The 25,206-nt window shown below is 34.9% G+C and overlaps 1 protein-coding gene across 1 annotated transcript in view; it reads left to right on the top strand.

Moving 5' to 3' along the window:
* LOC108556615 (syndecan-like) overlaps nucleotides 1–23,636 on the top strand; it is a 27,101-nt gene extending 3,465 nt beyond the window's left edge. The window contains exons 2-4 of the mRNA XM_017912797.1: nucleotides 22,918–23,059; nucleotides 23,124–23,294; nucleotides 23,364–23,636. Of these exons, the coding sequence (XP_017768286.1) occupies nucleotides 22,918–23,059; nucleotides 23,124–23,294; nucleotides 23,364–23,533 (483 nt within the window). The 3' untranslated portion in view covers nucleotides 23,534–23,636. The remainder of the gene's footprint in view (nucleotides 1–22,917; nucleotides 23,060–23,123; nucleotides 23,295–23,363) is intronic.
* The last annotated feature ends 1,570 nt before the right edge of the window (nucleotides 23,637–25,206 follow it).

A 25,206-nucleotide genomic window follows, 5' to 3' on the forward strand; every position in this document is an offset into this window, starting at 1 on the left:
CATTCCTGTGCGTCATAGCTCTTTATAAATTTCCAATTTCGCATTGTGTATGCTTGCTTTACAAGTCTGTTTACGTTAACAGATATTTGCATGACGAATTCCATGAAATGATTACAACTTAAATCTTTAATTAAGAGATAAAATTAACACTAAAGACAATATTTGAACACTCTAAGTATAAAATATTACATTATTTTGATTGTTATTGCTTGAACATTTGGATAAAAAAAAAATTTGTAATATTATGAATCACTATTTATTGGATAAACTATCACATGCGTATATTTATGTGTTCATTGAATTAATCATCTTTATGATAATTGTTCAGTATTTGTATATAACTAAACCACAAAAGAAAACACAGCTTAAGTCTGCAAATGTGTGTTATCAAATATTCATCATAGTTTGAATCAGTGTTGAGATATGAGCATAAATGAAAACATATAATATTTTGAAGTCTTTAACTGTAAGTTATAATATTTCATGAAATATTCTGGAAGACTTCTGTATGCAAGAACATGTATATAGTTCGAATAACTTTGTTTTCAGTGGATTAAAATACAATTCATGTGTAGAACAGTGAAAACGGCAGTGCCTGAATGTTGGAAATGAAAGCAAGCCTTCGGTTATTCTCTGTTGATAATTCAATTGCGTTGATACAATAATCACGAATGGCGCAAGTTTAGTTGTAGAAAGAGGAACGATCATTGTGTTGTTATGTAAAGGCTACATTATGCTCTAGCGTCAAAGGGAAACCACGAAGAAAGCTATTGTTTAATTCAGCCCGTCTACGTCGGAAGATTTATTCGACGAATTCGAAATTGTTCCTAGATTAAATCAGTTTCTATTCTCTCGTTTCTATTATTATACTTCATTTTTCTCTCCGTTTATATTATTAAGCGTCTCGGTCATTCTTGAACGAACGTTTTCTAGGAATTCATTTTTTTTAACATTCGCTTTCCGCGAATCTTCTCCGTTTTATGAACGTGCATTTCCAGTTCAATCTTTATTACCCATTCACCGTGTAACAAACACACCACAATCATATTTACATGTAAAGAAATTAATAATCGCATAAAATAGACCACACAAGATGTCATATTTTAGTTTGAAATCATTTTCGTTTGACCATCAGAATAAATGCGTTAATTTGAAATTATTATTAAGAACATTTTAACAGAACGAAATGAAATTGGGCATATAAATGTACGGATTATCTCCATGCCGTGAATAATCTAACATTTTTATTGTCGATTTGGGCATTAAATTTTCGTTTTGTAAAGAAATTAATGCATTTTCATATGAGATTAGTGCGACGCGCGTTGGCGGAAAGCGGAGAGCTTAATTTGCACAATCATTTCGAGCTTTTTTTACCCGAAATTCAATGGTTTTGGTGCACAAATCGATTTCGATGAAGTGTTCCAATTCCATATGTTATTAGCGATCTGCTCAAATGCTCTGTTATAATCCTGTGATGAATGTAAATCCAGTCTTTGCTATGATGGATTTGTATTGTTTAAGCTCATATAGGGATGTTCAATCCGACGTACTGTTTGTACTTGCCAAAATAATTGAAAGGTAATTGTTCTACTTAAACTCGCTTTGTAGTTTTAAAATTTGTGCTCGAAATATTGATAAATACTTGTGAGAATTGAGAATTGTCGTAAGTTACGTTTTTATCGAACGATTTTCAGAATAAACTGAGAATTGAGTTAAACTTCGTTTTGTAGTGATTTTGTTATTATCAGAGGTGTGATTGCAAGGCTAATTGCATGCACATACAGTCGTATTATGGAAAGCCAAGTAATTACTTGGATCAACGTATTAAATCGGCCGGTACATTATACTAATACGTATCGTATTGTTGCGATCTGTTTATGGCCTCTCCAGCTCTAATTAATCAATTCCATTGCGCATTTGGAGCTGTTTAATATAGAGCCAAACATGCATTCAGAACCAGTAGACGGAATCCAATCCGATTCAATTACGGAAAATTTTCCAGGAAAATTAATTGGAAACCGTTGCAATCTTACCGCAGGCACGTACTGAAGATTCTCCGACCGCATTTTCCAATATTTGCACAATGCACATTTCTCATCCAATATACGATGTGTGGTTGGATGGAAAAACTTTGCATTCCGCCGCAAGGAAATGAAAAGATGCCTCCCCGTCCCCATCCATAGAGATATTCTCATCCGCTCTGCCCCAGATGCATTGTATAACAAGGTAGAGTTTCATAAAGTTGCAGTGATTTGATTGGATTTTCTTATGTTTACCGTTCGATTTCTTCTCAAGATGGTAACGCATTAGAGAAGTATTTTTGCTTTTCTAAAAGGAAATATTATGGGATGGTTTATCTAAGGTGCAATGGAAACCATGAGTATAAGCGGCTTTAGATTCCGAAGTAGAATGCTACTTAACAATGGTTATTGTATTGGTGCTCGAATGGCTTTGGATTCCAGGAAATAGTAAAGGTTTCGTGTTGCCTCACCGAGGAATTTGTAGGATTCTACCTCTTGAGGCTGCAAACTTTTTCGGTCTTTAAAACGAATTAGACCTTTCGAAGTGTGTGTTTTTTTTGTATTCTTCTTTCGTTTAAGCAACTTTATTGCGCCCGTTTGATGTTGCATGTTACGCTTTTGCCTAATACCATGTGCAGAAGGCGACGTGGGTGGCGTTTAAGTTTTAAGCTTTACGTGAAAGTACCAAGTTTCTCCGAATTGGTATTGCTGCAGTCCGTCCTTCTGTTTCGCGTGTCTCGTGGTTACTTTCATTTGTCGTCGACGTACGTTTCTTGTAGGAGAAAAAATGAGTTGTGGAGGAGGAGGATGAGGAGATGGCGGAGGCTTTGAAACCTGTTTTTCCATCCATAAATGATGTACGCTTAGCATCTAGCTTAATTTTACAGTTGACACAAATTCTGAATAGAATATGTGGGAGCCGCGGCTCTCGACTTTCCTTTACCTTTACCATCACCATCTGGATACAGGGTGTCCCCCAGCACCTGTCTACCTCTGCTTGCCTCTATTAGAGACGTAATTAAGAGTCCTTCGAACGACATCATCCTGTATACTCAAGCATTTCAAATCCCACAGTTTATTTACAGTGTTTGTTCAACGCTCCTCATTTGTTCGCCTATTTCCAACGAAAATATTTTCATAATCCCACCTCAAAAGCAGACAGACTTGTGCAAAACCCGCTTTCATAATTGAATCCCAGCACACAGTATATACATACGCATTATATATATATATATGCACGTTTTTCAGCATGTACGACGTATATATGTGTACCTGCTGCTCAAATTGAACAGCTGTTTCTGAGAGTAATCAATGCTAACCCGCCCAGGGAGTTGTTTCAAACATCGCCTTCCAATCCCACATGAAAATAATATTTCTCAATATTTTAATTACGGCCGTGGCATGGAACAAAGCGCTCCGAAGCACACAAGAAGTATAATTGGAACGTGAGGGGAAATACGCGAAAACATGGACATAAATTACACGCGCGTTTGTTTTCCCTTTCTTTGGCAATGTTAAACATTGCTAATTCGGGAATTCCCTGAAACAGTAAATTTGTCAAATATTCATATTTATATATGATACAGCTTTACCGTATAATCAGTTTTATAACTAATTATGACTGTCTATTAATAATAGTAATTAGTTTGATTAGAATGTAAAATTTTGAATTCATGAAATAACTAGTAAAAGTATCAAATAATAAGTAACATATTTTTTTAAAATATAAATTTGTGACTTTTTTGGCACCAATTTTTTTTTTTTTTATAATGGACGCACATTGTGCAGATTTAATGGCGCCGGACAATTTTATGTGCGTTCGTTCGGTCTGGCTCGTTAAAAATCCTATTTATTTTCGTGCCGTTTGTTTTTCAATTCGGAACGCATTTAAATGTTTGCACGGCTCTAATTAAAATAATTCGGCTCTAATTCGTTTGCCTTGATTTTTTTTTTGTACCTCTTTCACAATTCGCGCCCGGAAAGTTCGGGAAAAGTTCGTGATGGAATTTCTTTCGGAACTATTCCTTCTCTTCTCATCTATGTTTCCTTTTTGCCTTTGCGCGTTTTGTTCTCAGACAAAGTAAAAGGCCCTTCGAATTCCATAGGCATGAAATAAATCCGAGCCATTCAGTTCGGTAGAAGCAATTAAGATTCTTTTTATTTTTCTTCTTCTTGTTGTTATTCGTTCATCATTCCTGAGACTTTTCGAAACGGTTTGTTGCTTTTCGTTCGCTGATTGTAGTCGAATGTGCGGGTTTTCGATTGGAACGGCTCGATTGATAAGGTCGGGGTTAAGAAGGAGATCATCTCCACGTCAGTGCGGTTTGTTATTTGAAGGATCGCTGGAAAGACAGCCGAGAAGAAGCTGCAAAGCGTAACGATATTATATATTTTTCTTCTTCTTGCACGTATACAATGGTATTGATCCGTTTGTTGTGCAACTCTTGAAAGAGTTTCGGCATCACCTATGTTGGATGATATAGTTCGAATGTTTTGATCCTCAAGTACTTTACATAAACAGTTTAGTTTCATTTTTAAGAACCATAAATTCGAATGTGTTCATTTTAAATCACTTAATTTCATCACTAATTACAGTAATTGGATATTTCAAAATAATATTTTTGTCATTTGTTTTTACTAATTTTACTATAGTTTTTGGTTTAAAAGACTTTGACTTGGATTTGTTGATTGATATTTAATGGTTTAATAACTATTCGATGAGTTTCTCAAAACTTGTTGAGGTTGCAAATCGAGTAAAACTTTGATCCTATTGTAGCAGTTTCTGAAGTACTTAATTTAACTAGTAATTAATTACCTTACGATTGGGATTTAGTGATGATTGAAGTTTCAATCAATAATTAGAAAGTTTTCACTTCTATCTAATTACAAATATCTTATCTTACCGATTTCTTTTAATTAATAATAATTGTTTTGGTAAATTCGTTTGTTTGGAATTAGTTTTTAATTTTAAATTTTATAATCTTAGGATAATCAAAAATTTAAAAAAACTTATCTTACTAATCCAATTACTATTGTGTTCTCACTTTATCTACTGATTTCATAAAATACATTGTCCTGCTTACAAAATAAGTTAGTATAAAAAAATCTAATTAATGCATACATTCACAGAATCACATTTAAAGTTGAGATGTATAACACGTGTAAATATTAATTTGCAACTTGGATGGGCGGTAATTAATAAAGGGTGTTTTCGCTTGAGTGCGAGGGTGGCGGAATGGACCTAAGGGATCTAGGATTGCTTGAACTTCGAATGAGTGTTTCTTATTTAATTTGGAGTAGAGCGCATTGATGCTTTAGGGGTTGGAAATGATAACGCGCGGAGCAGTGTGGAGCGACGGGATGTGATGATGGGTGGAGGCTGTCAAAAACGAACAAAAGCTGCCTCCATTATCTCCCTCCGGGGCATGGCACAATAGCGTCACCTGTCTGTTCCAAGACAACAACACTTCGAAGGCTTTGTCTAAATGTGCACGTCCGGAATTGAATATGCAACCGAATTAATTGAGTTGCAAAAATTATACCGAAAAATATGGATATTGGCATCATACATTTTTTTCTTCTTCATCATCATAATCATTTAATCTTCATATTTCCCCAAGAACATATTCAAAATCGAAGTCTTCCAAGTAAAATGTATCAAAACAAATCTTAAAAACTGAAAATTTTCAACCCTTAAAATATAAAAACAGATTGTTTTTTTCACTGTATGCTTGTTAAACATTTATCATTGTTGTTAAGATTTGTCGAGACCTCTGGTAAACACACTCTCTTTGATAGAGCGCAATCTAATCGTGGTGTATGTTTGTTTAGACTTATGTGCAAATTATCTAATTTTAAACAAATCGATTCTGCGCCACAACCGTCGATTCATTTACTTATCTTGATTCACTGTTTTTAAACATTTTTTCGTATGTATATTGAGAGCATTTATTCTTGTTTGAAGGTTATCTACCGCAACCGCTAACTTATTGCATACTACGGGTATTCCTAACCTTAGAACGCAGTAAACGGTATACATCTACATGAGCTATGAATAAGGTCGTTTCGATTAACAGAATGAACATGGGGTTCCTTGATTGAGTAATTTGCTAATATAAATTGTCTATAATTTAATTCTAAGGTACTTCAAGTTCATTTTTAACAAACATAATTTTATCTACTTTATCTAAATTCTGGTATGCTCTTTCAAATAACTTATTGTTTACATTTAAAATCATACATATAGCTGCGAAAAAATATTTTTCTAATGCTTTTCTGTACATTTTATCTCATTTTGAAAATAATACCTAAGATTAGTTTATCATATTTGTTAGTTGTTACACTATTCTCTGATCATATTCAAACATATATTTGATAAATTTTATAACAATAGAATTAGATGAAAGATTCGTTTGTTATACCCACTTTCATTGTAGTTATTTAATCTAGTTTTATTATGGTATTAACTAAGGAAACTAGCTTTTTCATTTTAAAGCCTTTTCTGTTAGAATCCGTGAAATTATGGATGCTGCATTGCAGCAGCTGGAAAGTTTGAATGTGAAAATGTACAGGGTTTTTCTTCGGTTCAGAGGTAAATAATAAATGACTCCCTTAATGATGTCTAATAGGGCGGTAGCACATTTTGCAACTCGCCATTAAATCATTAGCGAATAATTTCGCATAATCCGTTTCCATTATCGAAGCTGTGGCTCCTCGGGGTCTAATTGGATCTATATATACATTTAGATATATCTTTATATATATATATATATAGATATATCTCTATACAGATATATATATATTGAACCTGGCGTCTTCTAGTAATTAAAGCGAAATAGCTTTGCTCGACACGGCGTAGACAGGCGTCGAATGCCTTCGGAATTTAATATTTATCGGCGAAACGGCGGTCTGTGAATTTTATTGCTTCGATATTAACTTTTTTATTATTTGCGCTTCGTCGCCGGTGATGACTGATTGATCGTCGCGGAGGTACACACCTTGGTACTGGCACTGGTGGTCCGCTACTTCGCCTATCCTAAAACAGAATCATCGATACAACGAGGAAGCACAAGTATCATTTCGTATTCCGATCGCGCCTGAGGCAACTATTGATAATTAAATAGTTGCATAATAGTTATTTTTATATTTATAAACATTTGTATCTGCGCTGCTGCTGTTGGTTCAATACTGCTATACAATGGTGAATCAATTGGAGAGTACCAAAAAATAAATATGTGAATTGAAGCGGCGAAGAACAACACGCAGAGGACTGCAAAAAAGGATCAAAAAATATAAATAAAATGGACAACAACGTGCGGTATAAAAAAAAAATATGGGAGAACCTTTATTCGCAATAAAAATTTTATTAGCGCTGTGCAAAAATGGCCGAAAGAGAAAAGCGAGTGGTGGATTGGGGTGGACATTGATTTTTTTTACGTTGTTGTTGTTTCCTTTCATTTTTCCATTCCGTTTTCCATCTGCCCTCTACGAATTTGGTTATGTAACCGAACGAACGGCGGCGACCGGAGGAGTGGAAAAAAAAATTATGAACAACCGGTATTTGTATTTCCTCTGGGTTTTCTTTTTTTTTTCTTTTTCTTTCTCATAAGGAAAATTATCGCCTGACTACCTGTCTCTCTATATCCAACGACTCAAGGTTGGCACTGCAATTATTGGACACTTTGGTTTGGCGGATATCGATTATTTTTTGGTCTGGCTCGGAATAAATTGTCGACTGGCACGTAGTGCGCGAGCCTTGATTGGAATTCTGTCTCCTCGGGCTCAGAAATGTTGGCACTTCGCGGCCGTTCATCCATTTCTTTGTATGTGAACGTCGTACGTATGTGCTACTCCTCTTTTTTTGGTTTGGTTTTGTTTTGGATGCTACGCATTATATCATTCATCCACATCAAGGCAAAGCGTTTTCGTTTCACTGTATACGCTCATTAAATGGATGTTTGAAGATGCAAGAGAACACTACATCCTCCATCCATTCTCACTTTGTAAATATAACTTTTGTTTCTTTCTTCACAAATTTAAGTCTACTGAAAAAATGATCTTTGATTTTTATATATCTTCTGTATACAAACTGTTCTTGACGCAATAAATCAACTTAACTACAGCGTTTATTACGACGAAATATTATTACCTAATTCATGCTTTGAACAGTCACCAAAGTACTTTTAAATTGACGGCAACTATAACCAGAAGATGGAAGATATCAAATTTGCGTTGGAGCGAAATTAAATTGAAGCGCAATTTGACTAGAGGTGAAAATACAGGACGGACGTCAGTGATTAACTTAAACATCTCGCATTAAACTACTTGTCACATAATTTGTTGTGTCAGCCTTACAGATGCAGCACGTATTCTTGAATCTCCGAATGAGCAGAAGTAAACACATTTCGAATCGTATAAATTAATTAACATCATGCCTTTATACAACTATGCACTCATCAGTATTATTCATTGAATTTGGCTAAATTATATAAATGAAAATAGATCTCTATTGAAAATAGCTTATTAATCTTATGATTTTGAAATATGAGTCCAATTCAGCATTTTTTCGGTTTTCGTAGAAGTTAAATATTTCTTTGAATAACAAGACTAGATTGAAACTATAGTTCTTAGTGAACACATTGAATCTAAAACTTTAATTGTGTTTTGCCCTCATGTTGAAGTCTTGTTGTGTATCGTCATAAAATGGCTGGGTTACTAACGATGTTAAAGTTTCCATTTGCTCTTCGTGCACGAAATGCACTTGTTTGATCTGAACCGAGAAATGCTGTTTTTAAAATGGGAAATAAATTGAATTTGGATCGGATTGGTGGAAACGAATTGGCTAGAGGCAATGGAAAGAAACACATCCTGAATAAATTATCGCGCGGTTCGATAAAAGGTAGCAACAATGGGAGTAGATTGAGATATTTTTTGAGGATAAACGATTGATTCTCATTTTGTAATCTTCTTGAAAGCGGTTGATTGATAATTTTGCATTTTTCCGGTTTACCCGGAAATAACGTATTTATTGGATTATCGAGATGAAATTGAAACTGCTGCTGGAAATCAATAATACCAAATGGAAAACTTAGATAGTAAATTGCAATTTTCTGAGAAATTGGTAAGGGTGTTCATTTTTTTTTAATGCTTGAGATGCACCTGTACGAATCGAATCGGAATCGCGGCTTTGAAATGCGAAGAGAATTTAATTTGCATAGGATTGGAAATAAATTGGCAAGCGGAAATGGAAAGAAATGCATCCGGAATAAATTAGCGCGCGACTTTGTCGAAGTTTGCAACAATGGCGGCGAAGTTGTTAAAGTGGATTGAGGCGAATTAAAGTAGACACGTGATTGGAATCGGGGGCGGCAAACGATGAATTCGCGCCCCTTGCCTCCCGGGAATTCCTCATTTGTCCCCTGGGATCGTTCGCATTTCAGCTTTCGTCGGACGGACGCACTCGCTCATAGATAGATGGATAGACACACATGCAAGCCAATAAAACGATGTTATAGGAGGTACGTGACCGGACATTTTAAAACTGAACTCTAGAGAGAGATGGAGTGTATCGGAGAAGGATCAAACTGCCGACGGAACGGCCATTAGCCGTGTCAGAGGTTCAAGGGGAAAGAATAGAAGAACAAATCGACCATCCAGCTTGTTGTCACCTCGCGCGCCGACCAATTTCAATGTTAATTGGCCACGTTCTGTATGACACGTAACATTGGAACAGAACGGGCGCCGCTTACGCAATCGCCGGGCCCTCGGCGTGTCCCTTGTACACTCCATCTTGTTCTTGTCCCATACTCGCAGCGTACTCCAGCACAAACACCCGCCCGGATTCCGAAAATACTGTTGCATAACGAACAAGCGGTTGCAGTTAAAATTAATTAAATATCTTTTAATTAACGAGACACAAGTATGGAGTGTCTGTGTGTGTATGCGCAATTTTTTTTGTAAACCTCGCCAGGATTAATTAAAGCTACCTTTTGGAAAACGGAAAAAAATAAAATACTAGGCGTACGTGTTTTGTTGTCGTTGTCAAACCCTTGAATTCCATCAATAAGCGTTGACCAATCCGTATACATAATCCAGTACAATCCAGTTTCCTCCAATGTTTGCACGTATCCATTGCACTACACCCCGTACAAATAGAGCGTAATTCGCATATGAATAACTGTTTTTGTTTTGTGTTACTTGTTTTTATCTTCTCTGAGCATAAAAAGCCATTCATTGCACACGAGTGGCACTCAGGTATCCATTGTGAGGCTCTATTGAAGCACTGTATTATTATGCTAAGTCGAGGAGCTTCATTTAATTGGAGATTTTTCGGTAGCATCGCGTTACTAATTAACAGATTTTTTAATTCTTAATTACGGCTGTCGCTCATCCAATTTATGCTTCGCAAGTCATTTATTTTTTTTTGGTCATCTGATCGTGTGTTTTTCTGTTAAATAATAAATCTTCAAACGTTTCTTTGATGTTGCTCTTTTAGCGGTGAACGTTCGACGGCTTTCACTTTGAACTCTCCCCGTCTATTATCAACTTTGTTCTGGACACGTTTGCCAGCAACTTGTGCTAATTTTGCTCAAAACTTCAACTGTTTCGCTTTTGCAATAAGATTCAATTACTGGCGGATGCTTCTGGCAATTAGGGAGAGTGATCAGAGTTCTGTCTGAAAGGCGACTCGTGAAGAGTAATCAACTACGAAGGAGTTTGTAAATGTCAATAGTTACAACGATGTGAGCTTGTGTGTGTGTATGTTTGTAAAGCAAACGAAACGAGGAAATTCGCTGGAGCAAATGTTTGATCAGAGATTGCATATTACCGCGCCTTATTAGCCGCATCTGAGTGTGAGATTATGTACTGTACATAAAAGCGATAAATAGAAAAAGGGATGAGGGAAATGGTAACAAGCGTTTATTCCAGACGAGGTAAGAAACCTTTCCTCGGCTGTTGCATCCACTAGTTCGTTGCGGATCGACGAGCCTTGAGGAACTGCAAAATGCCTCAATGTAATGGGATTAATGCGCGAGGCGTGCGCTTCCTTCATTCGACGAAATTGATTGATTCGATTGATCCCCTGGGTAACGCGAAAGTTCAACCGTGTTTATTGCCTCTGATTCAATCAATTCGTTTAAGCCGATCATGAAATTCAAAAGCGCCTTTTCCACGGCTCGGCGGAGACGCAACAAAATTCAATACGAACAGAAACAAACAAAAAATAAATAAAATTAAAAAAAAATAATAATAATAATGGGAGACGGTAGAGAGCGCGGACGCGTATTCCGATGTAATTGGAAAACTCAATTAGTCAAAACTCTATTTTCCGCGTTTTCCATCTGAAAAGGGTGGAAAGCACTTCGAAATATGATTTCATTAATTGCGAGTTTGTAATCGAGTTAGGTATTACTGAAGTCCCTCCATTTTGTTTCACATCCAGAGCTTTAATCTGATATATATATACTCCCAGGTTCGATACTATTTACATGCCAATTGAACAATTGATCAGCAACAACTGAAATCATTTTTTATTCATAACTTATATACTCTGAAATGATTGTGTTTGTCGGAACTCTATTTGCACATCATTTTTTATAGCAAACAAAGCTTTCAAATCTATCAGCAGGCGATACACAATTTATCTATAATCACTTGTTTTTCAACGATTGCAATAATATTAACTTTATCATTTTATGAAATTTGAACTGCATTTTGTAATTCTATTAAAATTAATACAATTATTTTTTCTAAATTCACTCGATTCCGCTTAATCGGGACATATTGGGACACACATTTGTTATTTGTATAATAACAATTGGATGTACCAAAAAATATGGTATAATTGATATATTTCACAATTTTCGACGAACTATATATAAATAATGCAGATGGTAAAAATACATGCTGAATGATTATTGAGAATTATGAACAAATGAGAACTTGCTAACTCTGAAAGAAATATAGAAAAAATATATTGATTGTAAAATGTGAATAATTAATTATGGATAATTGATTTTTTCTAGAACAAAATTAGAAAATTTTTATTATAAATTATTTTATGTATGAAAAATATTTTTTTTTAGATAAAATGTATTTAGTTTATATATTTCGTTTAATATAAATATTTTTACTGATGTCTAGACGTTGATTTAATATTGATAAAATGTACTGCAAATGTGATTGGGTTTATCGTAAAAAAATGAATGTATTGCATTTAAAATATGATTACTTTTACAATTTTATGTACAAAAAAGACAAACTGTTAACTTTGATGTATGAGTAAAATCGTTAGTATCATCTCACTGAGGAATGTAATATTCAAGGGACGGAATCTGTTTCGGATGATTTACGAATGATTAAATGAAATCGAATAAACAATTCGATTATTCCTTCCTACGTGTTGTTTTTTTTTGTTGTTGGTAGCTTGTATGTGCATTCGCCCTTCTTGTCTCGTGTTTTATTTATGGTTATTTGGGTCCGGTCCGTGTGCATGGTGGCAATTTATCACGCCGCAATTTATCTCCAAACATTCAATTTGATCCTGAATTACGTTCATTCCTCGTTCAACCAGGATAAACGAGCACGTCTAAATATTTTATACAACGCAGTAAACAAAACTCAAAGAATCCTCATTTTAGGCTTGTCTTATTCATAATACTTGTCATTAGATAAACATACTTCGCGATGACTAATTGACGGTTTTAAGACTTGTTATTGTGCTGTTCAAGAATTTGCATTTGTTTGAATGGAGTGAAGCGAAAACCTTGGAAGTTGCAAAGTGGAATCACAGTAGCAGAGACAAAAAAAAAGCGCACGGTCAACGGAATTCAGTTTTGCGTCGGCGAAAGAACAAAGGTCGGCATTTTTGTTTGTTGTATTATGTATTGAAAAATTCGCAGATGGTCGAAAACAAAGAATTTTTTGATTTGCTTTTGTCGATTCTACAATTGTCAGACTCATCGGTTGAACGCAATTAGCAATTCAATAACAATTTGCTCGTTCGGTTTGGTTCGGTTTTCCCGGGATGCCGACGGGTTTTTCACATAATTGGAAATCGGTGATTAATTCGGAATCGCCGGCATTAGCATTAGCATCGCTCGCATCGCGATTCCATAATCGGTCCATTTGGTACGTCCATCTCCGCTCGATGTTCACGGGATCATTGCGAAAGTAATTATTAGTTCATTTCCATCCTGCCGTCACTAATCCACTCCGCGTTTAATAATTAGTTCCATGGATCGGGATGTGCAAAATATGATCCTCGATATTAAACTATTCACGCCGCCTGCATATACCGATAATTGCACGACATTAGGTCAGCAAACACGACGACGCAAAATATGCACACCCTGTTTGATGCGATATTGCATTTACACGATATCCTATTTCATAATTTAACCCAGTTTCCATACATACCCTACACTACACTACAAACGGTTCAACAAAAAAAACTCCAATACAATTCAAAAACCGATAAACCGGTAATGCGATTCAAATTTTGACAAAACCGGTAAATTTATTAAAAAGACAATCCAATTAATTATGAACACATCAGTTCATATAGGAAACTGGTGTCTGTAATGATGCGGATTGTTAGCACAGGAATGCGATGCAAAGTTACATAATTCGGAAAGCGTTGCCATTACAAATATTAGTTTGTATACAAAAACAGTGTGTCTGTAATGATCTGGATAATTATCGCAGGAAAAGTTATGTACTGAACACTTGTGAACAATATAAATGCAAATTTTGAATGCAATTGCTTGTACATATCGCAATTACGTATAATTGACAATATTTGTATAAGTAGTACGTAGAAGATATGTGAAAGAAATTTAGAAGAAAGTGATTTCAATACATTCATAACATGTACAAAAAGTAGACAATTATGTCTGTAACTACACTCATAGAGAAAAGCGATTCTATTAGAAAACAAGTGTAACATTCTGGAAAGCTATGTCTTTTACGATGTGACCTATGTACAACAAAATAAGAAAGCTTCAGGAATAACCATTCTATTAACATGCGAATATCAAAGTTATGAATAAAAAGAAAACATTTAATAAGAAGTGTAACAAAGGGATATAAAATAACTATAAAAATCAATAAATGTGATAAATTTTCATATGTAAAGGAAAGCGATGCAAATACAAAAGTATTAAAAATTTAGATATAAATTTAGTATAAATGAAATGAATGTTCAAGTTGCTTTAAAAAACAGAAAAGTGAGAAGTCTTCTAATTTATAAAAAAAAAGCTGGAAAGCGATGCGAGATGATTTTTATTAAATACTTGAAAAATAATTCGAATACTGAAGTTATGTAGAAACATAATTTAGAAGGAAGCGTGTAGAGTTTTCTCGATTTGAATCCATTGATACGTAGGAATGGCCGCTTGTATTGAAGATCTAAACTCTCCTGATCACAAGACAGAAATAAATCAAGTACACAGAGTACATTAAAAAAAAATTGTGGAGAGAAAGAACGAAGGCCTGGAGAGATGATCGTCAAACCTGTTTCTATTTTCCAATGAATTCGAAATATTCTCTTTGTCGATTTAGATTATTCCCCCTAACAGGTTTCGATTTTATTTATAGAACAAACCGAATTCAATTAACGTCGAACCATCCAAAACTCTTTTTCTGTTTGTTTGTTGTTGGTTTTGGTTTGTTTTATCGTTGTGTATTGCACATACCATTGTTCGAGCGTTAATGGCACGTTCCATTATTGGAATTAATTGCGAATCGATTCGAGAGATTCATTCGAATGATTTGCAATGCAGATGCCGCATTGCTTAACCGCCGGTTTACGGACGCCGCGTGGGTATTTCGAAAGTTATTTTTGGAGCACGCATGTCCCCGGGACAAACGGAAGAAGAAAACTATAGTTTGTATTTCGAACAAAAACCGGTTAATTTTTGTTTTCTTGTTCCCGCCAAAAAGTTAATTTAATTGAGTTACGAAACTTCAGGATTGTGGAACAAAGAATGGATAAATGTGTGTAGTGTTTTTGAAGTCATGTTCGTCGGATTCGCAGCGTCGCACTTTAATTATAAAGTTGTTTCGGAGTTAAATCCGTCAATAATTAAACTTTTAATTGCATCTGCCTTATAATTAAGAGGCTTATAAGCAGTCGCTTTTGGCTTTGGCCGTGTTTTTTTCATTCCTAGGGAAGATCAAAAGGTATAAACTTTTATAGAACCAACGTTGGTTCAGATTAGCTGAAACAAATTTATCATACAGGTGCAGAATGAATTGCTCATCGTAGTATCATGATCAAAAAGATATAATTACAAAAGTTATAATGAACAATATTACACAAAATTAATAACTTGAAAAATTTTCCAATTTATTTGAGTTAGTTAAGATACAAATTTTTACCGAAAACAAAAAAAATTATTAAAATTTAAAAAAATGTTGAAAAGCAACATTTTCTTATAATTACGTTCTTTAATTGATTTTTGATTTAAAAATAAAAAATTTCAAAAGTATTCTTAGAAATGTATACATTCTATAATTCATCAAATTAGTTTTAGAACATTTTTGTAGTTTCTTAAAAAAATAATTAATTTGTAATTATTTCCTTTTTAAAAATGTATACGTAAATAACTTAATTAAAAACGTTTACGTTTGGTAAAGATAATAATTATTGTAAATTGTTACTTTCCTGGGATGAATACAAATGAAAAGCGTTTGACTAAGAGAAATGGCGGAAACAACGAAAGCAATTAGTTCACGTTTGAAGTGACGATTCTTTTCATGTAACATTAGTTTTTTTTTTGCCTGTTGTATTTTCATTTCGCTTGAGTTTTGTTAATTTCCGAAAGACTTCAGCAGCAGAAACGGAGGAGTTCATCTAAAAAAAAAGACCCTACTTTCCATCCCTTTCAAATATTTTTTTTTGTTGCTTCTTTTTGCACCCTTACGCAGCATGCAATATAATAAGCACTATCGGCGAAAGTTTAAATGCTGGATGGGAACTTCGACGGCTTTTACGGAAGAGCCACTTAAAGTGTCTTGAAGAGCGGAACACACATTATGCGCGCAAATTGCTTTAACCTGCTAGAATTGGGTCATGCTCCTCCTCGGTGATCAATCTTGATCGTCACCAGTGGTTCTCATTTTGTTTCGCATAAAATCGTTAATCTTGCTAATAATGCGTGACGGGATTGCTGCGAGGACACTAAGTCGACAGGAAATATTGCTACTCCTCCTTATACCACCATTTAATAATATTTGTAACACGCTTCAACGGCTTCGAGTATCCAATTTGCTTGTCTTCGACCCTCTAAGACTTCTGTCCTCAGAGGTTTTTCATCGTATTTACTTTCCAAATGTAAAAAACTGAAGTCTCATCTTTGAGACGACCTTGACTTTTCGGTATAGTATCTGATTATACATTCGTATCAATTGCCACCATTTAATAATATTTGTAACACGCTTCAACGGCTTCGAGTATTCCAATTTGCTTGTCTTTGAGACTTCTGTCCTCACAGGTTTTTCATCGTATTTACTTTCCAAAAGACAAAAACTGAAGTCTCATCTTTGAGACACCTTGACTTTTCGGTATAGTATCTGATTATACATTCGTATCAATTGGAACGTGTTAATAAATATTTCTAACTAGATTATAACTCTGTCATAAGACGGGCCCAGCCCAAGAATTATCAACAGACACAGATATTGATCCACTGAACCTACTTTGAATATGTCATCTACAAAATCAATTCATACCATTACTATTAAATGCATTCAATCACACAACAATTACTAAATGTTTATTAATGAAATTGTGTGAACATTTTCTTTGTAGATAAAATAATCTGGTTTGGAGAAAATTTCAGTAAACTTAGAATATTTTTAATAATCAATTTAAATTACATTTGTATTCATTATTTATATGAAAAAGTAAAAAGAAAATGATTGTACAATTAGAATAAATTTGTTATTGTAAATATTATTAGAATGTTGACGATTTCGTTAATGAATATAATAAGTTTCAATGATTTCATTTTATATCTAATCTGTCCTTAATTGGTAATAGCTGAACAATCGAAGTAGGATAATTCGTTTTGCGTCATTTGCGGGTAATTGCTGTGGAAAAAAAAGGAAGAAGTTAATTGCGCAACCGCGGCGTGTGGGACAAGTTAACCTTAATTCGGGTCGCGTAGGAACATCTATTACTTAGAACTTCGTTATCATTTGTCTTTTAGAGAAACTTAGTTGTTATTGTTAAACGCTATGACGATCGAAGAAGTTGAAGTCCCCCACGCCGGTTGCGCAATCTGCTCTTTCTAATCTGTTTGCCTTCCATTAGCAATAATATTGTAAAAGTATTAGAAGATGTGGGTTGTTTGGTTCTTTTTTAATTGCGGATAGCGATAACGGCCTTAGCCTTACGGAATTCGGTTCAGGAAGTCTCATTGATGATGATGGTCGTCTACGGGCATGGAATGCATTCAAGAATCCTCTTACTACCTACCTGTTCGACCGACCTACGTCCTTATTCTTCTCCTCCTTTTTGTTCTTTTACCTGTGCGTATGTGTACACAGAACCCGAAAACGTTGTTATACGTAGTCCGGCGATTATATGATGGTTCTTTACTGGGTTTCAAGAACGCGGCTTCTTTTAAAGAAGCCATTTTCTTAGAAAAGAAATGAGCGGAAAAAAAACGACGACAATAGTAATCTGTTAATTTCGTTTCAACTTTGACTCATTTCATTTATTTTATAGAAGAAAAATGTTAATGAACGTATTTCGAATGCAAAGTTTTTCCTCGTTAGCATAAGGAATGGAAATTCAATTCGACTTCCAAGTAAATATCATCGGAACGAGAAGTATGCGAGAAGCTTTTAATATAAAAATTCTTTTGGAGGAAGTATGGAATTATCGTAATCGTGCGGAGTTGGCTTTAAAAATGCCTGTTTGGAAGTTTTCACTTTAGGCTCTCCAAGGTGGGAGATTAAAGGAAGCTGTTTATTGGAGTCGGAAATGAATTCCGATGGTGGAAAACTATTCCGTGCGTAGAACACGTCCCTCTCATACCACGGCGGAAACTCGGTTTTTCGGAACATCGGAGACCCTTCAATACCAAATAACGTATCGATCAAAGCCCTTGTTCTTCCCCTTCTTTATTTTTCTCTCTCTCTCTCTCGCTTTAATGTGCGTTGCGTGAGAGACGACAGTTTGCGACCCTAACGGCACGTCAAAGTTTCAACGTAGTAAGAAGAAGAAAAAAAGCAGCGAAGAAAAACGCCATCGGGTATTTGCAGTTGGCAGTAATTAAACTTTTAATACAGCTGCCAACTTCTGACTTATCTGTTGTCCCATTTATATTTCATTGAGCGAAATTCATGAACAATTCAAAATCCGAACTGTTACCAAACTTAGCTTGAACTTTCTTAAATCGTATATTTCTTTCTTTGAACGTGGGATTACACCAGGTGGTTATAATTAAGAAAACAACAAAGCTCCGAAAATTTTCTCTAAACTATTGCAAATAATAATAATTCCTTATTTTGCTTTCGGTGCACGTGTCTATGATTCACAGAGCTATCAGCAAGCAAGAATTTTTTCTAACTAATCATGACCGCATGACGATTCGCATTTCTTCAAGATGACACATACCACCTCGGTATCAGCTAAAAGATATCTTTTATTTTTTTAACTTTCAACGCGTTATCTCATAAAGCAAGTTAAATATTTACCTGCGAACAGTACGTATTTGTTGTATACTTTTTTTTACATACTTTTAACCTACCTCCAAGGTCATCGCGAGGTGTTAAACGGTTAAACGGTTGCCCCAGGAGGAGGATGTTTTGTAATCGCTCTCTCCTGTTACGGTCATACAAAGTATAAATTCCAAGTAAATTAGAAGCGAACAATAATAACAACAACAACCGATGGATATGACCCATTTGCCTATAAGGCTACTGCAGTTCGCGGATTACGTAAGCACGTATCGAACTAATTTTAGGATTGTGTGTATATATATGTATGTGTATGATCATGCATGCATGTGCGTTTCGCAGATTGCGGAATCGGGTTTCGTGCAGCCGCTAAAAGAAAAGTCGCGCGTTGTTGCATAATGGCTCGGATCGGATCAGGGAGCTAATTTTAGCGTGTTTCACATCGAACGATAATATTTGTTTTCATTCGTCCTGGAAAACTCGCCGCTTTTATATTGGAGGAAAATTTTGTACCTCCTAACATGGTGTATGTCGTTTCCCATTTGCGAGGCGCAATTGCGCACCGGATCTCTAAATTTAAACGTTACTTTCTTTATCTAACGTCAATATTTATTGTTATTCGTCCTGGGAAAGTTCCGGCGATATGTTGACTCTCACATATATTTTTTAAATCGGTATATTTTTTTTTTCGAAATATCGATTGTCTATTTACACAACTAAAATAGTTATACTTTACTCATACATAAACCGATTCTTATTAAATAAATTCGGTGTCAATCAAATTCCCGACAACCGAAATCTCTACAGTTTCCGTATTTTAATATAGTCGGGATTTTGATATAGTCGGGATTATGGTTGTCGAGATTTTGATACAGTCGGGATTATGGTTGTAAAGATTTTGATATAGTCGGGATTTCGAACGTCGGGCTTGCGATATAGACCCAAATAAATTATATATTAAATTGATTTTTCTTCAATATTTAATGACACACACAGAAAAATCAATTGATCAATAATATTCATATATTATTGTTACTTTTATGTTTGTAGTTCTACAACTTTTAATCAATTCATTTATTATTAGTTTGTACTAAATTTAAGTATAATTGAAAAATGATTTCTTTAAACAAAACATAAGAGTGTAAGAGTAAACGAATTCAAATCAGAGCATATCACTTTTACCTAGAAACAATTCTAAGCGGAATGCTTAGGTATGCATATAAAAAGAAGATTAACCTAGAAAGATCACGTATAAGCAAAAAGAAAACAAATAGAAATACAAACTGCTAAGAAATTCAATATTATCAGTGGAAAATAATATATGTATAGAAAATAAACTGGAAATATGGAGAAAATGTTACAAAATGAAAATATTAAAAAAAAAATCTTTATTAGTTATATAAATTTATATAAATTGAAATTGAATTATTATTTTAATTAATTATTAATCAATTAATTTGGATTCTATTATACCCGTACACAGTAGGAAAGTTTGTCCAATGCTAATATTGATAGAAAAGATTTAATAAAGTGTGTAAAACGGATTATAGTTAGCTGAAAGCTTCATAAATCTAAAATCAACATTTGTATTATATTAATTTTGGAACATTAAGTTTATTATTTTCAATATTTTACGAATTTTAATTATAGTATTTTGGAGATGCTCGTATATATGTTTATTTGTAGTGATCATGGCTTGTTACAATACAGATTGATACATAGGATATATATGTCACAAAGGTTTCTTACAGTATAATGAGTCCGAGACTCGAGGGCCAACACAGAATACACACGAGATAATACAGAAAAACTTATATGTTATTAAGACACAAGAGTAGCGGAAGCGAAGACGGAAGTGAGTAAAGAGAGCGCGGGTACAGATATGTAGCCGCTTGCTTATATACCCTAACCAGGTAGAGCCCTTATCGGACCTTCCTGGAATACCAGCTGCGGGCTGGAGTGGGGCGCACCGTACCGGGCTTGTACAGTATTATATAATCATTTCTTATTTCTTTTTTAAAATAAGCGGGTGCATATTGTGAGAGTTGTTATGTAAAAATATTGAAAAGGAGAGATGTTTTAGTGAGGATTTCATTTAATTGTATTCGTCCTGGAAAGGGTCTGACGATGTTTATATTGGAAACTTGCACCGTCTAACTGGGTATTATCCGTTTCGCATTACGTTTTCCTAATGCGCCCTTTAGCCGCTGCCGGGGCGTTTCGAATTTCTATTTTGATCCGTGTCAAAGGTTGGGGCTCTTTGATGTGTGCGGAATGCAGTGCATCCTGGGAGGTCCGCAGGGTTGTTCTTCACAGTTTGTCGACACGCAATGCGGGAGAGATACAGGTATATTTTTAAAATGGTGGCTGCGATGAAGAGGGAGGGAGCGAGGAGTGAAGTCTTGAAGATGAGAAGAGAAGAGCTATGATCGTGTTGGAATATGAATCTCGTAATTGGCATTTAGCTCGGACAAACGCACGTGCTCGAGGACCATATGTCCGGGAAGTAGTCTCCTTCTCTCCTTGTAAATTGTTTAAAATTCCCGCAGGCCCTGGCCCCAAAAATAGAATTTCGTTGGCGGGAAACAAAAAGCCTGCATCCGCAATACACGCACTTTATACGCACCGCACACCATCAGGGCTTCGCATCAATTCTGTATCCTCTCTTGGTGTAGTTAGTATAAAGCTACGTCCACCGGATGCACGGTTAATCCGACATGATTCGTCCCATTGGATGTGTAGACCTGCTACACACTAGGAATATTCAGTTTGAGCAGAAAAATAATTAATTATAATATCTATGAAAGTGGCGTAACGAAATAATGGCATGGAAAAAAAATTGTTACGTAAACGAAATCTGACCCAAACCGGAGGATATCATTTTTTTAGCAAGCCACAGAATACACATTTTATACTTCAATAGAAAACCATTGTTGTTATAATAATGCCTACGAACACAGGTAATTAATCGGACAATGGAGAGCGGTTGTTAATCAACCCCTTTCAGTCCTGTCCCATATTGCGTCCATGATGAGCGAGCAACAAAAAAAAACATCTGACAGGGGTTGAAAATGTATTTACGAACTGGTTTTGTGACTTAATCTTAATTTTGGGAAGCTTAATGCTTTCCAATCATTAGCTTTCTTTACCTGCTACCGAATAACGCTATTCGTTGTTGTATTTTTGTGTGTTGCGCAACCACCCGCAGCATCTCGTATTATCAGAATTATCGACGATAAAGTGACAAATTAAGTGTATTGTAGCGGAATACAAGTTATTTATAAAATTGAGGGCAACTATACATCGATCACAGCTCTTTTTTTTTTCTTTCAGCACAACCTGAAACTTTATTGAAACCACATCAGGGCAGAAAGACCTATGGTCAATAGCCCTTTGTATCAGTTCACTTTTTTGAAATTATATATATATTTATTTTGTTGATACATATTTTTTACACAAAAGAAACAAATATTTTTCGCCCAAAACAAATATTTAAAAAAAAATCCAATTATTTTAAATTGGATTACGAAAAAATACAATGTGACATGTAACATATTTTTTTATATCAAATTTTGTAGTTTTGTTATCATCATTATCAATATTTGAGCATTTTTTTCATTGCATGAGATTGTTCTGTTATTAATAAGTGATGTAACATTATACGATTTCTTTTAATTTGGACAATATTTCACATATGATTATTGAAATGCAAATGATATTGCATTTTCAATTATTATTGCTTAGACAATTATGAATTTGTAGATCTAAGATTTTCTGGGAAGGAAATTGTTTAAATTATTAAAAGTTGTTTATATTTGTTGTTAAAATATCGTCACAGGCGCAGTGTGAGTTCTAAGGAAAAAGGAGTACGGGCCTGTAAACTAGGTGTGCGACTGAGGTCCTGCAGACTCTGTGTATCCTAACAACGAGAGTTCTGCGTTATTGATTATCCTTCCTTCGCGCCGCCATTTGTACCTTCATCCTGTTAGTTGTAGCTCTGGAGCTGCTCGCAGAGAGCAGAGATCCGCGAACCTCGACGACTTCAGTGCTCTCATGGATCCGATGAGAATCAATTAGCGTCGAGTATTAGTTTGCATGAGATATATAGTTTGTTTGGGTTTCGGGTAGTGAGTGGGCCGGCGTTGCGCTGGATTTGATCTGATACTGGGGCGTGCCTCTAATTAGGGTTATATCCTTGTGGTTACAGAGTAGTTCGGATAAATCGTATTACGGTGGCGAGATCGACATCGACGATGATCTGGAAGGAAGCGGGGGCGGGAGAGAATTATCGCAAGACCTAGAATCTAGCGGTTCTGGCTTCGGACCCGATGATGAGGATTCCACGTTAGGTAAGTTCCGGCATCCAGATTAACCTAGATTCAATTTACCTAATACTTCCTACGTTTTATTCAGAACCTAACAGCGAGAAACCCATACTCCCGAAGGTCGTGCTTCCAGACCGTAGTAAACCAGCGAACGAAGATACGGTGAAATTCACTGGAACCGGATCCGATACAAGCGTCATCATGAATCCAAAATCCGAGGACAGGCCCACGTTCTTCGCACAACCAGGAATCTTGGCCGGTAAGGCTAACACAATGAAACTTCTGCAAAGAAAGCTTTTATAATCATTTGTTTATACTTATTTTTTAGCTGTCATTGGAGGTGCTGTTGTTGGTTTGCTCTGTGCCATCCTCGTGGTGATGTTCATCGTCTATAGGATGCGTAAGAAAGACGAAGGCTCGTACGCCTTGGAAGAGCCAAAGAGGTCGCCAACATCACACCCTTACAACAGGGGCAACGGCAAGGAGTTCTTCGCCTGAGAGTAGTGCGGCGAGAACCCATTTGGACAATACAACAGTGGTCTGGCGAAGCGATACACAAAATTATAATTAAGTAACAAAAAAAAAATCATATAAAAAAAAACAAAACTACACACACACACAAAATATTTACTAATAATATTTCTTTCGGGGTAAAACGACAACCGCAACAAGAACAACAACTACAACACATACAACAAACAAAATACAAACAAAAAGTAATAAGCTATGACTGAATCTACTACTGCTTTTTATTTTATTTCATAATTCTAGTACGGCTTTAGTAAATAACAAAAAAAAAAACAAAGAAAGAAAATCTTACGAACTTTCTATCATGCAAAAAGCAAACAACAACGCACATCGTGTAACAACATATTTCTTTTATTTGAAACGACTTAACAAAGAAAGTTTAATCGAGGAATGATTATTTTGATTTAACATTATTTTTTACTATCGTCTCTTATTTTAATTTAGTTAAATTTTTTTAACGTATATTTTTGGATATTTTATTTCACGGGACTACTGCTAATTGTTATTTTTTTTTTGTTGATTCGGTTCATTATAGTTTTAGGGGTAAACTAAATTTCCGGTTCGAGATCATTGATTCGGTCTAATTGCCAAAAACTGCCAACCAAAATCAACCATGCAAAGTGTGAATGAACACTTTCGTTTTCAATAAATTCTCTCTTTTGTTCGAATTAACTTTTCTGAAAATCCAATGATCGCAGCGATTGGTTTCTATTGTTAACTGTATGTATATAGGATAAATAAGGGATAAAACAGAATAAAAATTAAACTGAGTGTTTTCGTCCATTATACCTTGTTTCGTTCTCTCGAGTTTGTGTTCTTAATTTGGATTTGATATTATATTCTTTGAGTGTATAGTACTTTCAATATCGAGTTTCTTTTTCTCTGGAAATCTCCAGTACTATACGCTCAAACCTCTAAATTGAAGATGAAGATGATGAAGAAAAAAATAAGAATAAATTTAATAAACGTACCTATAGATATAGTAATGAAGAAAAGTAACTAAAAACAAATATGAAGAAGGAAATAACCGATATATAGTTGATAGGTGAAAATTGATTAGGCTTTTTGGTAAGGAAAGAAAGGCCAAAACGATAATGATTCGAGATGTGACTTCAATCCGTCGGCCATATATTAATAATATTCTTGTATTTAGGATTGTAATTTTACTCTTTAATTTAATTTCATTATTTTTTGTTTTTATTTGTTTGTTCTGTATTAAGATCTTGGTGGAAAGAAACAAAACGATTGTATTTTGCTACGAATACTTTTCACTTTTATTTGTAAGCGCGAATTAGAAGGGATTTTGAATATGCGCTCACATTCAAAGACTGTTCTTCGACGAGAAAAAAAAAACGAGGACATTATGAAGAAGTCATCTTCATAAGAGAATAATAATAAATTTAAACGAGTTCTTTGGCTTTGGCTTTTTGTAAAGGAAGAAAATATTAATAAATGAAACCAAACATAAATTATATATTGTATTCATAGAATAAGTATATAGGGTCGATTATGTGTAACATTCCGATGGATTTTTAAGGCATCTCTGATGTTGTGTTTTCCATTAACAATTTTATTTTATTTTTTTTGTCTTGTTTGTCCAATAAGTTTTATTTTTATTTTTTATATTTTTTTTTGTTCGAAAC

The sequence above is a fragment of the Nicrophorus vespilloides genome, unplaced genomic scaffold (genome assembly GCF_001412225.1).
Source record: "Nicrophorus vespilloides isolate i.1.1-1 unplaced genomic scaffold, Nicve_v1.0, whole genome shotgun sequence".
NCBI lineage: Eukaryota > Metazoa > Arthropoda > Insecta > Coleoptera > Silphidae > Nicrophorus > Nicrophorus vespilloides.